Source organism: Dendrobates tinctorius, unplaced genomic scaffold (assembly GCF_039654945.1).
Source record: "Dendrobates tinctorius isolate UK_male_01 unplaced genomic scaffold, ASM3965494v1 ptg000605c, whole genome shotgun sequence".
NCBI lineage: Eukaryota > Metazoa > Chordata > Amphibia > Anura > Dendrobatidae > Dendrobates > Dendrobates tinctorius.
The window spans coordinates 35,103-46,979 of NW_027362260.1; the positions used below are offsets into that span (position 1 = coordinate 35,103).

The 11,877-nt window shown below is 53.4% G+C and overlaps 5 protein-coding genes across 5 annotated transcripts; 1 reads left to right on the top strand and 4 right to left on the bottom strand.

Moving 5' to 3' along the window:
- Positions 1-2,020: 2,020 nt before the first annotated feature.
- On the bottom strand, positions 2,021-2,517 carry LOC141078825 (histone H3). The gene has a single exon (XM_073565237.1). The coding sequence runs from the start codon at positions 2,480-2,482 to the stop codon at positions 2,072-2,074; it is 411 nt and encodes a 136-aa protein (XP_073421338.1). The 5' UTR covers positions 2,483-2,517; the 3' UTR covers positions 2,021-2,071.
- A 1,186-nt stretch (positions 2,518-3,703) lies between these two features.
- Positions 3,704-4,471, bottom strand: LOC141078824 (histone H1.01-like). The gene has a single exon (XM_073565236.1). The coding sequence runs from the start codon at positions 4,389-4,391 to the stop codon at positions 3,753-3,755; it is 639 nt and encodes a 212-aa protein (XP_073421337.1). The 5' UTR covers positions 4,392-4,471; the 3' UTR covers positions 3,704-3,752.
- A 2,646-nt stretch (positions 4,472-7,117) lies between these two features.
- LOC141078827 (histone H4) lies at positions 7,118-8,677 on the bottom strand. The gene has a single exon (XM_073565239.1). It carries the CDS (start codon positions 7,476-7,478, stop codon positions 7,167-7,169), a length of 312 nt encoding a protein of 103 aa, XP_073421340.1. The 5' UTR covers positions 7,479-8,677; the 3' UTR covers positions 7,118-7,166.
- Positions 8,678-8,808: 131 nt separating this feature from the next.
- LOC141078826 (histone H2B 1.1-like) lies at positions 8,809-9,247 on the bottom strand. Its single transcript, XM_073565238.1, has one exon. It carries the CDS (start codon positions 9,230-9,232, stop codon positions 8,852-8,854), a length of 381 nt encoding a protein of 126 aa, XP_073421339.1. The 5' UTR covers positions 9,233-9,247; the 3' UTR covers positions 8,809-8,851.
- A 265-nt stretch (positions 9,248-9,512) lies between these two features.
- Positions 9,513-10,014, top strand: LOC141078819 (histone H2A type 1-like). Its single transcript, XM_073565233.1, has one exon. The coding sequence runs from the start codon at positions 9,571-9,573 to the stop codon at positions 9,961-9,963; it is 393 nt and encodes a 130-aa protein (XP_073421334.1). The 5' UTR covers positions 9,513-9,570; the 3' UTR covers positions 9,964-10,014.
- The last annotated feature ends 1,863 nt before the right edge of the window (positions 10,015-11,877 follow it).

Below are 11,877 nucleotides of genomic sequence, written 5' to 3' on the forward strand. Positions count from 1 at the left end.
TATATATGTAGCATGCATGTAGTATGTATGTGGTATGTATGTAGTATATATGTAGTATGTATGTAGTATATATGTAGCATGTATGTAGTATGTATGTAGCATGCATGTAGCATGTAGTATGTATGTAGCATGCATGTAGTATATATGTAGTATGTATGTAGCATGCATGTAGTATATATGTAGTATGTATGTAGTATATATGTAGCATGTATGTAGTATATATGTAGCATGCATGTAGCATGTAGTATGTATGTAGCATGCATGTAGTATATATGTAGTATGTATGTAGCATGCATGTAGTATATATGTAGCATGCATGTAGTATATATGTAGTATGTATGTAGTATATATGTAGCATGTATGTAGTATGTATGTAGCATGCATGTAGCATGTAGTATGTATGTAGCATGCATGTAGCATGTAGTATGTATGTAGCATGCATGTAGTATATATGTAGTATGTATCATGTAGTATGTATGTAGCATGCATGTAGTATATATGTAGCATGCATGTAGTATATATGTAGTATGTATGTTGCATGTAGTATGAATGTAGCATGTATGTAGTATGTAGTATGAATGTAGCATGTATGTAGTATGTAGTATGAATGTAGCATGTAATTTTTTTTTTTTTTTTTACATTTAACACATTAGCCGGATGATGGGACTACTACTGTCCCATCATTGGCTAATGTGTCAATCACTGTCATGGTAGCAGGCATCGCCAGATGGGACTTGTAGTCCCATCGGACGATGCCTGCACAGACCCCCGGAGCCTGCACAGACCACCGGCAGGCCGGCACAGCCCCCCGGCAGGCCGGCACAGCCCCCCGGCAGGCCGGCACAGCCCCCCGGCAGGCCGGCACAGCCCCCCGGAGCCTGCACAGACCACCGGCAGGCCGGCACAGACCACCGGAGCCTGCACAGACCCCCTGGCAGGCCGGCACAGCCCCCCGGCAGGCCGGCACAGCCCCCCGGAGCCTGCACAGACCACCGGCAGGCCGGCACAGACCACCGGAGCCTGCACAGACCCCCTGGCAGGCCGGCACAGCCCCCCGAAAGGCCCGTACAGACCCCAGAGAGGCTGTACAAGGGCAGGAAAGGGTTTTTCTTATTCCGATACCGGAAGTCCCATAGACTTGAATGGGACTTCCGGTATCGGAATCGGCGATACCGATACTTTTTTTAAAGATCGGCCGATACCATCCGATACGATACTTTGAAGTATCGGATGGTATCGCTCAACTCTAAGTATTACCAGTTGTGTGAGCGGTACTTGAAAAATCAGTCCACAACATTGTCATGAAACCCCTGTCTCCAACGCCACTTCTGCTGTGTGCACCACGAACACCTCTGCCAAGCTTCCCCCGGCCCGTACGGCTCATCTATGAGGAGACTCGCGGCGTCCTAAAAGTCTTCCTGGAGAACGTGATCCGTGACGCCGTCACCTACACCGAGCACGCCAAGAGGAAGACCGTCACCGCCATGGACGTGGTGTACGCGCTCAAGCGCCAGGGCCGCACTCTCTACGGCTTCGGAGGTTAATGCGTCTCCGCTCCATCCTCACCCCCCAAAGGCTCTTATCAGAGCCGCCCACATCTACTTAGAAAAAGCTATGATCTCCGCTGTGTGATGTGGCCAGGGAGGGAGATTGCGGGTATTTTGCTGTGTTTTCAGCGGTTAAAACAGTTGGGTTACCTGGATATACAGCGCTATATGGGTCAGGAATTACTGTATGGATGAAATATCGAGCTTTATAGAGGTTACATCACAGTATATACATTCACCACACTCTGAGGGTACACACACCTTACCCCTCTCCCTATATTAACGTTGGTTATATTATAGACGCCGCATGTTTTACAATGGATGAGAATAGAGAAACGTGAGATTTCAGTTATCGCTCAGCAATCGTGATATCAGAAACCGCAGCCACCATCTATTCTGAGAGAGTGCGATCCGTATATGGAGAACACGCACATAAACCGGACAGTTCAGGACTCGGCTCGTTTTTGGAAAGATTTGGTGGCTCTGAAAAGAGCCTTTGTGTTGTGGTTGGAGCCCGGGAAGATCTAAGCCCTCTCCCCACGGATCCTGCGGGCCAACTGGATGTCTTTGGGCATGATTGTTACTCTCTTGGCGTGGATGGCGCACAGGTTAGTGTCCTCGAACAGTCCCACCAGATAAGCCTCGCTGGCCTCCTGCAGGGCCATCACCGCTGAGCTCTGGAAGCGCAGATCGGTCTTGAAGTCCTGGGCGATCTCCCTCACCAAGCGCTGGAAGGGAAGCTTACGGATCAGCAGCTCCGTGGATTTCTGGTAGCGGCGGATCTCACGGAGAGCAACGGTTCCTGGGCGATAACGATGCGGCTTCTTCACTCCGCCAGTGGCAGGCGCACTCTTCCTGGCAGCCTTCGTTGCCAGCTGCTTGCGAGGAGCCTTCCCTCCGGTGGATTTGCGGGCGGTCTGCTTGGTCCTGGCCATAGCTCAATTTAGAGGTGAACAGATGTGATGAGCTGAGCGGCGGGAGAAGGGTATTTATGCTCCAGGGCGCGTCCTCATTGGTCTATAGGAAACACGCCCCCTGCACGCCACTGGTTGTGGCATAAATAAAAGAAGCCAATAAGGACTTGATGTGTGTAACCAATCATTGTGAAGAGTAACTCCGCCTCTCGATCAGTAACCCCGCCCCCTGTTGTCCCCGCCTCCTCCACGAGGCGGTTCACATCATCCCTTACACACGGAATATGGAGCAGACGCCACTGACGTAAATGCACGGCCGTATCCGTGTACACAGCGCTGTACAGTGCAGAGCTCGTATTAGCAACAGATCACAACTATCCATCCTGACACTGCGCCCAGCATCAATTATATAATGTACTGGCACTGATCGTACAGCTCTGCAGGGAGGAGGTGGTGGATCTCATCGTACAGCTCTGCAGGGAGGAGGTGGTGGCACTGATCATACAGCTCTGCTGAGGACAAGGTGGTGGCACTGATCATACAGCTCTGCAGGGAGGTGGTGGCACTGATAACACAGCTCTGTAGGGAGGAGGTGGCACTGATCATACAGCTCTGCAGGGAGGAGGTGGTGGCACTGATCATACAGCTCTGCTGAGGACAAGGTGGTGGCACTGATCATACAGCTCTGCAGGGAGGTGGTGGCACTGATAACACAGCTCTGTAGGGAGGAGGTGGCACTGATCATACAGCTCTGCAGGGAGGTGGTGGCACTGATCACACAGCTCTGCAGGGAGGTGGTGGCACTGATGATACAGCTCTGCAGGGAGGAGGTGATGGCACTGATGATACAGCTCTGCAGGGAGGTGGTGGCACTGATCACACAGCTCTGCAGGGAGGTGGTGGCACTGATCACACAGCTCTGCAGGGAGGTGGTGGCACTGATCATACAGCTCTGCGGGGAGGAGGCGGTGGCACTGATCATACAGCTCGGCAGGGAGGAGGTGGTGGCACTGATCATACAGCTCTGCAGGGAGATGGTGGCACTGATGATACAGCTCTGCAGGGAGGTGGTGGCACTGATCACACAGCTCTGCAGGGAGGTGGTGGCACTGATCACACAGCTCTGCAGGGAGGTGGTGGCACTGATCATACAGCTCTGCGGGGAGAAGGCGGTGGCACTGATCATACAGCTCGGCAGGGAGGAGGTGGTGGCACTGATCACACAGCTCTGCAGGGAGGAGGTGGTGGCTCTGATAAGAGCCTTTGTGGGATGAGGACAGGGCGGCTCCGCTTATTTTTTGGCCGCGGGCTTCTTGGCTTTAGCCGCCTTCTTAGCCGGACTCCTGGCAGCTTTGGGTTTGGCCGCCTTCTTAGCGGGGCTCTTTGTCACCTTCTTGGGCTTAGCCTTCGGCTTTTTGGGGCTCTTAACTGCTTTTTTGGCCGCTGCGGGCTTCTTGGCCTTTTTCGGGCTCTTCTTGGCCGCGGTCGGAGCCTTCTTGGGCTTCTTCGGGGATTTTGCAGCTTTCTTGGCTGCTGGTTTCTTGGCTTTGGCCGCAGGCGCCTGCTTCTTCTTGTCCTTGGTCTCCTGCTTCTTGTTCAGCTTGAATGACCCGGAGGCGCCGCTGCCCTTCACCTGGAGCAGGGCGCCCTTGGTGACCAGACCCCTGACGGCCAGCTTCAGGCGGCTGTTATTCCTCTCCACATCGTACCCTCCAGCAGCCAGAGCCTTCTTCAGGGCAGCCAGAGACACCCCGCTGCGCTCCTTGGAAGCAGACACGGCTTTGACGATCAGCTCGGACACGCTGGGGCCAGAGGGCTTTTTGCTCTTCTTGGCGACCCCTGCGGAGGATTTTTTCGGCTGCTTCTTGGATTTGGTGGCCGGTTCGGCAGGAGGAGGAGGAGCGGCGGCTGGCGCGGTCTCTGCCATCATATAATCAACAACAAACACAAAGTGCTGAAAGAAAAATTACTAAGGACGGAGCGGGAGCCGCCTCAAATATGTACAGTCACACTGCGCACTGATTGGCTGCCCCTCCTGAGCTTCTATTGGCTGACACTGGTCACAGGCCCCGCCCCTCCTGTCTGAGACGGGTGAAGCTCCGCTCTCCCCTTGTGCTTCCTTGCCCGGGATAAGCGACCATTACCGGTCAGGACCGGGCAGCAGAGCCGCTGTGTCAGTGTCCTCCTCCTCACTGACATCTCCCCCACATGTCTATAGCCGTCACTGGCGGAGGAGGCAGTAAGGAGCCGGGAAGAGCCCCGGAATCTCCCCATAGTCCTCCTGGCCGCACATCATTCTGTATCGGGGAAGATGAATCTGCTGCGGGAGCTCGCTCCTTCTGTTCCCGGCACCTGTCACTATCACAGGGATCTGTACCACAATCTGTACCGTGCAGGAAGCTGATTGGACGATGGGAGAACGACCTGGAGCTGCTGAGAGGTCGGAAGGAGACACAGACGGCGGCTCCGCTCCCTGCAGCTTCTGGCCTGTATATATATATATATATATATATATATCCAGTGTGTGGGCTTGTGGATCAGGAGCGCGGAGTCCAGAATATCTGATGTGTGGAATATACAGCGCTATATGGAGGGTACACGTCCCTCTATGGGGGAGTACAGCCGTCAATGAGGGTGTACCCTAATATAAGGGGAGTATACAGCACTATATTCTAGACTACGATACTATATGGAGGGTTGTCAGCACTATATGGCGGTATACAATACTACTTGAAGGTTATACAGCACAATATGTCGGTACATAACAGTATTTGGCAGCTTACAGCACTACATGGGGGTATACAGCGATATATGATGGGATAAAGAACAATATGGAGGGCCCACAGCACTTTCTGGAGAGTATTTAGCTATATATGGGGGCATACAGCGATATATGTAGGTATCAGCACTACCTTATCCTCAGTTACTATATGGAGGGTATCCAGCACTATATGCGGGTGTTCTGTAGATGACACAGGTTTATAGAGGAGAAATGCAGCACTAGATGGGGAGTATACAGCACATGTAGCCTTTGTAGTGCTGTATACCACCTAGTAGGGAGGATGGTGGATGTACAGCACCGTACTGGGGGTGTATATTTTTGCAATCCTAGTGCCCGCAGTTCCAGGGCTGATCAGTGTCAACTCCGCTTCCAGCAGTGATCGGAGCGGACGCCACACGGAGACCCGGTAACCTTATACAAGGGCGGCTCCGTGTGGGCTCCGCATCCAGCACAGATCGGATGATACAATCCGCACATGTTCTACCAGGAGGAGCCCGATGTGCTGAACCCGGGGAAATGACGAGCAGCAGATACAGGAGCAATAAGGGGTTAAACGGAGGAGGAAGCACGTCTATCGGTGATTGGTCGATTCCTGTGGGCGGGGCTTTAGATCCGTTTGATAATTTGAATCTCCCGCTCAGTCGTGTTCTCGGCGCTCGATCATTAACCCTTCAGTGACTGTGCTCTGCTTGTGGAAGAGACACCATTTCCCGATCACTGTCAGGAGTGAGCGGCCATTATTCCTGTGGACCTTGCGGTAAAGTGAGACTGTATTAACCCTCTCACTCCCCAGACCGGTGCCGGCTGCTCATTATCTCACCAATCACAGTTATGGATATTTTATGTAGGCATCTTGTATGCGAGACGTCTCCTCCTCTGGAGGATGGAGCTCCCACACTCCGCAATACACCGGCTCCGGACCCGCGTCATCTCCAGTCCTCTCTCCGGTCCGCCGGGCTCGGATGACGGCGCTGTACACTCCGGGGGCGGATTTCCCCTCTGTTCTCTCTTCAGGCTCCGGTTAATGATAAATAAGAAAAGACACAAGCAGCCTCCCCCGTCATGAGGGGAACGAGCCGCTAATGTCCGGCTGAATCCATCAGCCCCGGCACAGGAGAGCGCTGCCGGCTGGAGCCGCACAGTCCTCGGTATTAGGAGCAGTCAGGAAGTCACGGTCAGTGTCCACATGTAGATGGTAAATGAGGAGGGAGACAGTGATGAGATGCAGGCGCTGGACACCGGGAAGCCGCCACTAATAAGGGGGCGCAGAGTCACCGGTACAGGATGTGACCGCTCCGCACTGGATTTACACCGATCCTGAGAAATAGGATCTGACCCAACTCCCTCACCTCAATCATCCGATACCAGGAATTGTCGCTTCTCCAGGACACATGTGGGCGGCTCTGAGAAGAGCCTGGGGGGTGAGGATGGAGCGGAGAAGCATTAACACCCCCATATAGTGCAGTATTCATCTAAATAGCGCTGTGAAGCTCGATATACTGCTGTGTACAGGGCTGCAAACCTCCTGTAATGCAGAACCCCCACACACAGCTGTAAACCTTCCATATAGAACTAGATTAAAAAAAAGGCTGTTTGCGGCCATTTAATGCTCAATACCCGCTATATAGCTACGACTCCCATTAATACACTGCAGTGTACCCTCAGAGTGCAGTAAATGTCTATACTGTGATGTAGCCTCTATAAAGCGCTCTAGATATTTCATCCATACAGTAATTCATGACCCATATAGCGCTGTATATCCAGGTAACCATCTGTTTTAACCGCTGATGTCACATAACACCGCAAAATACACGCAATCTCCCTCCCTGGCCACATCACACAGCGGAGATCATAGCTTTTTCTTAGTAGATGTGGGCGGCTCTGATAAGAGCCTTTGGGGGGTGAGGATGGAGCGGAGACGCATTAACCTCCGAAGCCGTAGAGAGTGCGGCCCTGGCGCTTGAGCGCGTACACCACGTCCATGGCGGTGACGGTCTTCCTCTTGGCGTGCTCGGTGTAGGTGACGGCGTCACGGATCACGTTCTCCAGGAAGACTTTCAGGACGCCGCGAGTCTCTTCATAGATGAGGCCGGAGATGCGCTTGACGCCTCCCCTGCGAGCCAGACGGCGGATGGCAGGCTTGGTGATGCCCTGGATGTTATCACGGAGCACCTTCCTGTGCCGCTTGGCACCGCCCTTCCCGAGACCTTTCCCTCCTTTACCGCGACCAGACATCGTCTCGTAGTCAGCAGCAGAACACTATGACTGATGAGCGCAGAGTCCTTCCTTTATATAGAAGAATGCAGACCGGAGCGAGGACTGGCGAGATGACGTGTTCCGGGGCGGGATTTCAAGTATGGAATTCGCAGTTAGCTCCTCCCCTTCTCCTCTGATTGGCTGCGCACAGGACAGTTGGCGATTTTGAATTCCCCGCTCTTATTTTGTAGTTTTTCCCGCTTCTGTATTTGTGTAACATAAGAGTCAATAAAACTCCTCATCTCGGCGCCGCTGCTGCTCGGAGACACAAAATTATTTGTTTCTCCATTAATGTCAATGTGAGATTCAGGCTGGAAATTAATCAATCTCTGGGAGATCATCATCGATCAGACGCCTCCACCGGTCTGGAGAGGAAAGGGTGGGTGACGTCAGAGGAAAATCAGCTGCTGCCCGGTAAGTTACCTGGTTGTCTCCACACACGGATCTGTGATGACCTTTCCTATAGAGAAATCATGCGGACAACCTCTAATGACCGCAGAGAAACGGAGCAAAACTCCGCCGTCAGGAACCAACCAAACCGCAAAAACGACTTCCACCTCTATTTAACGCTCACATGCGATCACCACATCCAGCTGATCACAGACTCCTGTATAAAGGGGACTAAATCTCAGAAGAGACAGAACAATGTCGGACTACAGACCTCTGACCGTACAGGAACGAAGAGACCTCATGGATTGGTCTTCCTCTGACAATGGAGGCATCAGGACCCCGGAGCAGACCTCAGTCACAGGGCAGTGAAGCCCCCGCCCTCCTCCTGGACGAGCTGCTGCAGGGTTTATGGCCACAGCTGCTCCTCTCCTCACAGTTCTGCTTCTCATCACTCGTCTTCTCGGCTGGATGATTTCTGTGTTGTGGATAAATAGGAGACTCCTCAGATCGTTACCCGCAGCCTGATGAACAGACCTGAGGAGTCTCCACAGCTGCAATCCACCAGCTCTTCACTCCGCCATTAAGGTCTCAACCTCTGAGGACATAAACTGTAACACTTCATCCAGCTGTAACTCCAGGGTAAAGTCTCCATGTGGCGACAAGTCTCTGGAGCTGCGGATACTATGGCTGTGGATGGGAGGAAGTGTGGAGCATGCGGGGCTGTCAGTACATTCCTCTCACTACCACCCTCATCATCCTCACCTCCAGCCCTGCGCTTCATAACTGCAGATGTAAGTGGTGTCTGTCTCCCGCCCCAGTGCGCAGGAGCTGCCGGTCAGGAGAAACCGCTACAGATGTGAGATCAAGACAAGGACCTAAAAAAAAGCAGCGGAGGAGCAGCTCTAATGGTGAGGGGGTGGGCGGCTCTTAGAAGAGCCTTTGGGGTGATGGCGGAGCAGATCTCACTTGGCGCTGGTGTACTTGGTGACGGCCTTGGTGCCCTCGGACACGGCGTGCTTGGCCAGCTCTCCGGGCAGCAGCAGGCGCACGGCGGTCTGGATCTCCCGGGAGGTGATGGTGGAGCGCTTGTTGTAGTGAGCCAGGCGGGAGGCTTCCCCTGCGATGCGCTCGAAGATGTCATTGACGAAGGAGTTCATGATGCCCATGGCCTTGGAGGAGATGCCGGTGTCGGGGTGGACCTGCTTCAGCACCTTGTACACGTAGATGGCGTAGCTCTCCTTCCTGCTCTTCCTCCGCTTCTTGCCGTCCTTCTTCTGAGGCTTGGTCACGGCTTTCTTGGAGCCCTTCTTGGGAGCTGGAGCAGACTTGGCGGGATCAGGCATGATGGGACAGAGAAACGTCTCAGCACAAGAGAGAAGAATAACGATCTGCTCCTCCCAGAGGCATTTATAGCCCGGCCATGCAAATGAGCTCTGCTGTCAGACTGCGGTCTATTGGGAGACAAAGTCATGTGACCAACGGAACCGTGAGTCGCTCCGCCCACTGCAGCTCATTGGTGGCTCCACAAGTCTGATTTACATTGGTAGCTTGTGATCCATCCAATGACAGGAGAGGAGGGCGGGGCAGATGATTATAAAAGCGACAGCCGCGCAGCTATTGCCTTATATCACGCAGATTTTTTTTTTTTTTCTGTTTCTTGTTCTTATCAGCGATCACCACCATGTCTGGACGCGGCAAACAAGGAGGGAAGGTCCGCGCTAAAGCCAAGACCCGCTCATCCCGGGCAGGACTGCAGTTCCCGGTTGGCCGTGTGCACAGGCTTCTCCGCAAGGGCAACTACGCCGAGAGGGTGGGCGCCGGCGCTCCGGTCTATCTGGCCGCTGTGCTGGAGTATCTGACCGCTGAGATCCTGGAATTGGCCGGTAATGCCGCCCGGGACAACAAGAAGACCCGCATCATCCCCCGACACCTGCAGCTGGCGGTGCGCAATGACGAGGAGCTGAACAGGCTGCTGGGTGGGGTGACCATCGCCCAGGGGGGCGTCCTGCCCAACATCCAGGCCGTGCTGCTGCCCAAGAAGACCGAGAGCAGCAAGTCCGGCAAGAGCAAGTGAGCGCTGCCGCCGATCCCACCTACACAACCAAAGGCTCTTCTAAGAGCCACCCACCCCGTCACCACCAGAGCTGACGCCGCTGATCTCGGGTCCTCACATTCCAGACACCACGGGCTGCCGCCACCAGTCTGTAGGTTGCTGCGCACACTGGAATCCGTTGTGCGGTTTCTACCCAAAACACTGGAGTGTCGGGAGATGAATGGGACAATATCATATGAAGCCTCAGACCTGTGGGGGGAGAGGAGTCCCTCATTAGTGTCTGATCCTCCGGCCCCTGACATCGCTGTGGAGATAACACGCAGTGATCACGTATCGGGGGGGGAGTTGGCGGCCGCTGCCGGCGATTCTACACATCAGTGACTGCGGCTCCTCCCGGAGGACGATCCCGTGATGGCGGCTCTGGAGGGCTGGACTCAGCGCGGTTCTCGGGTGACCGGATTGTGATCTCCACTGTCAGCCGTGACCGGTAATAATCCTCCGCGGAACAAGAGCGGGAACTTCAAATCCCCCAACGGATCCTGTGATCAGACAATGAGCGGGAATCCTCGGTAAAGCGCCGTCCTCACTGACGTACATAGACGTCTTTCCTCCTCCGTTTAACTCCTTACTTGCCGTGTTGCTGTTCTCCCCTTATTTAGCAGTGTCCACAGATGCGGCACCTTCTCCCCAGCCCCCTCCAGCGCTCACATCGGGCTCCTCCAGAGCATCTGCTGCTTGCAGCCCCCTGTAATCACTGCAGACACAACTGGGAGTCCTGATAATACTTACTAAAAGGGTTAACCCCACAATAGTGTAGTGTAATCAGCCGCAGGCTTCACTGAACAAATACTAAGTAACGCAGAAAAATAAGAATTAATAAAGCCAATAAACCACGAATCCTCCTGCTTTTCTTTCATTGCTAAAATATCACAGATCAAAGCATCATACCTAGTGAGGAGCGAGCAGTAAAGAGCTCGGGTGCTCGTTCGGGTTGAGCAAATTTGAATACTCAGGTACTTGGACAGAACAACGAGCCCAATGTAAGTGCATGGGAGACCCCAGCATTTCTACATGGATCCCCCCCGAGGGTCCTTTTCAGGTCTAAAAACATCTGAAAATGATGGAAACACTGCTGCAATGACAGGGGACATCATGGGGATCACCCCTGGAAGCATTCCTGACTCCTAGGTCACGGCTTTATCATTGTAGCATTTACCAACCCTAGGTGGCCATGTGGTGTGTGACACATAAGCAGACACATCTTGTTTCATTTATGAGGAGGGACTCTGAAAGACAAGTGTAAAGATCGATGTTTCAAATATATCCCTACTAGTGTTGAGCATTCCGATACTGCAAATATCTGGTATCGGCCGATATTCGCTATATCGGAATTCCGATACCGAGTACCGATATTTTTTCAATATCGGAATCGGAAGTTCCCATAATGCAAAGAGCCACTGCTGTGGCTCTGATTGGCTGCCGAAATGATGTCATCATGATGCGCCGTCAGTTCGAGCCTTCCGGGGGAGGGGGGGTCTTTGCAGACTGCCCGGGGTTCTGTGCGGACTGCCGGGGTCCGTACCGGCCTCCCGGTGGTCTGTGCCGACTGCCCTGGGGGCTGTGCCGGCCTGCCGGTGGTCTGGCCGACTGCCCGGGGGTCTGTGCGGACTGCCGTGGGTCTGTACCGGGCTGCCGGGGGGCTGTGCCGACTGTCCGGGGGTCTGTGCAGGCTGCGGGGGTCTGTGCAGGATCGTCCGATGGGACTACAAGTCTCATCGGGCGATGCCTGCTACCATGACGGTGATTGACACATTAACCAATGATGGGACAGTAGTAGTCCCATCATCCGGCCTATGTGTTGAATGTAAAAAAAAAAAAACATACTACATACATGCAACATGCATACTACATATATACCACATATACCGGGTGTTA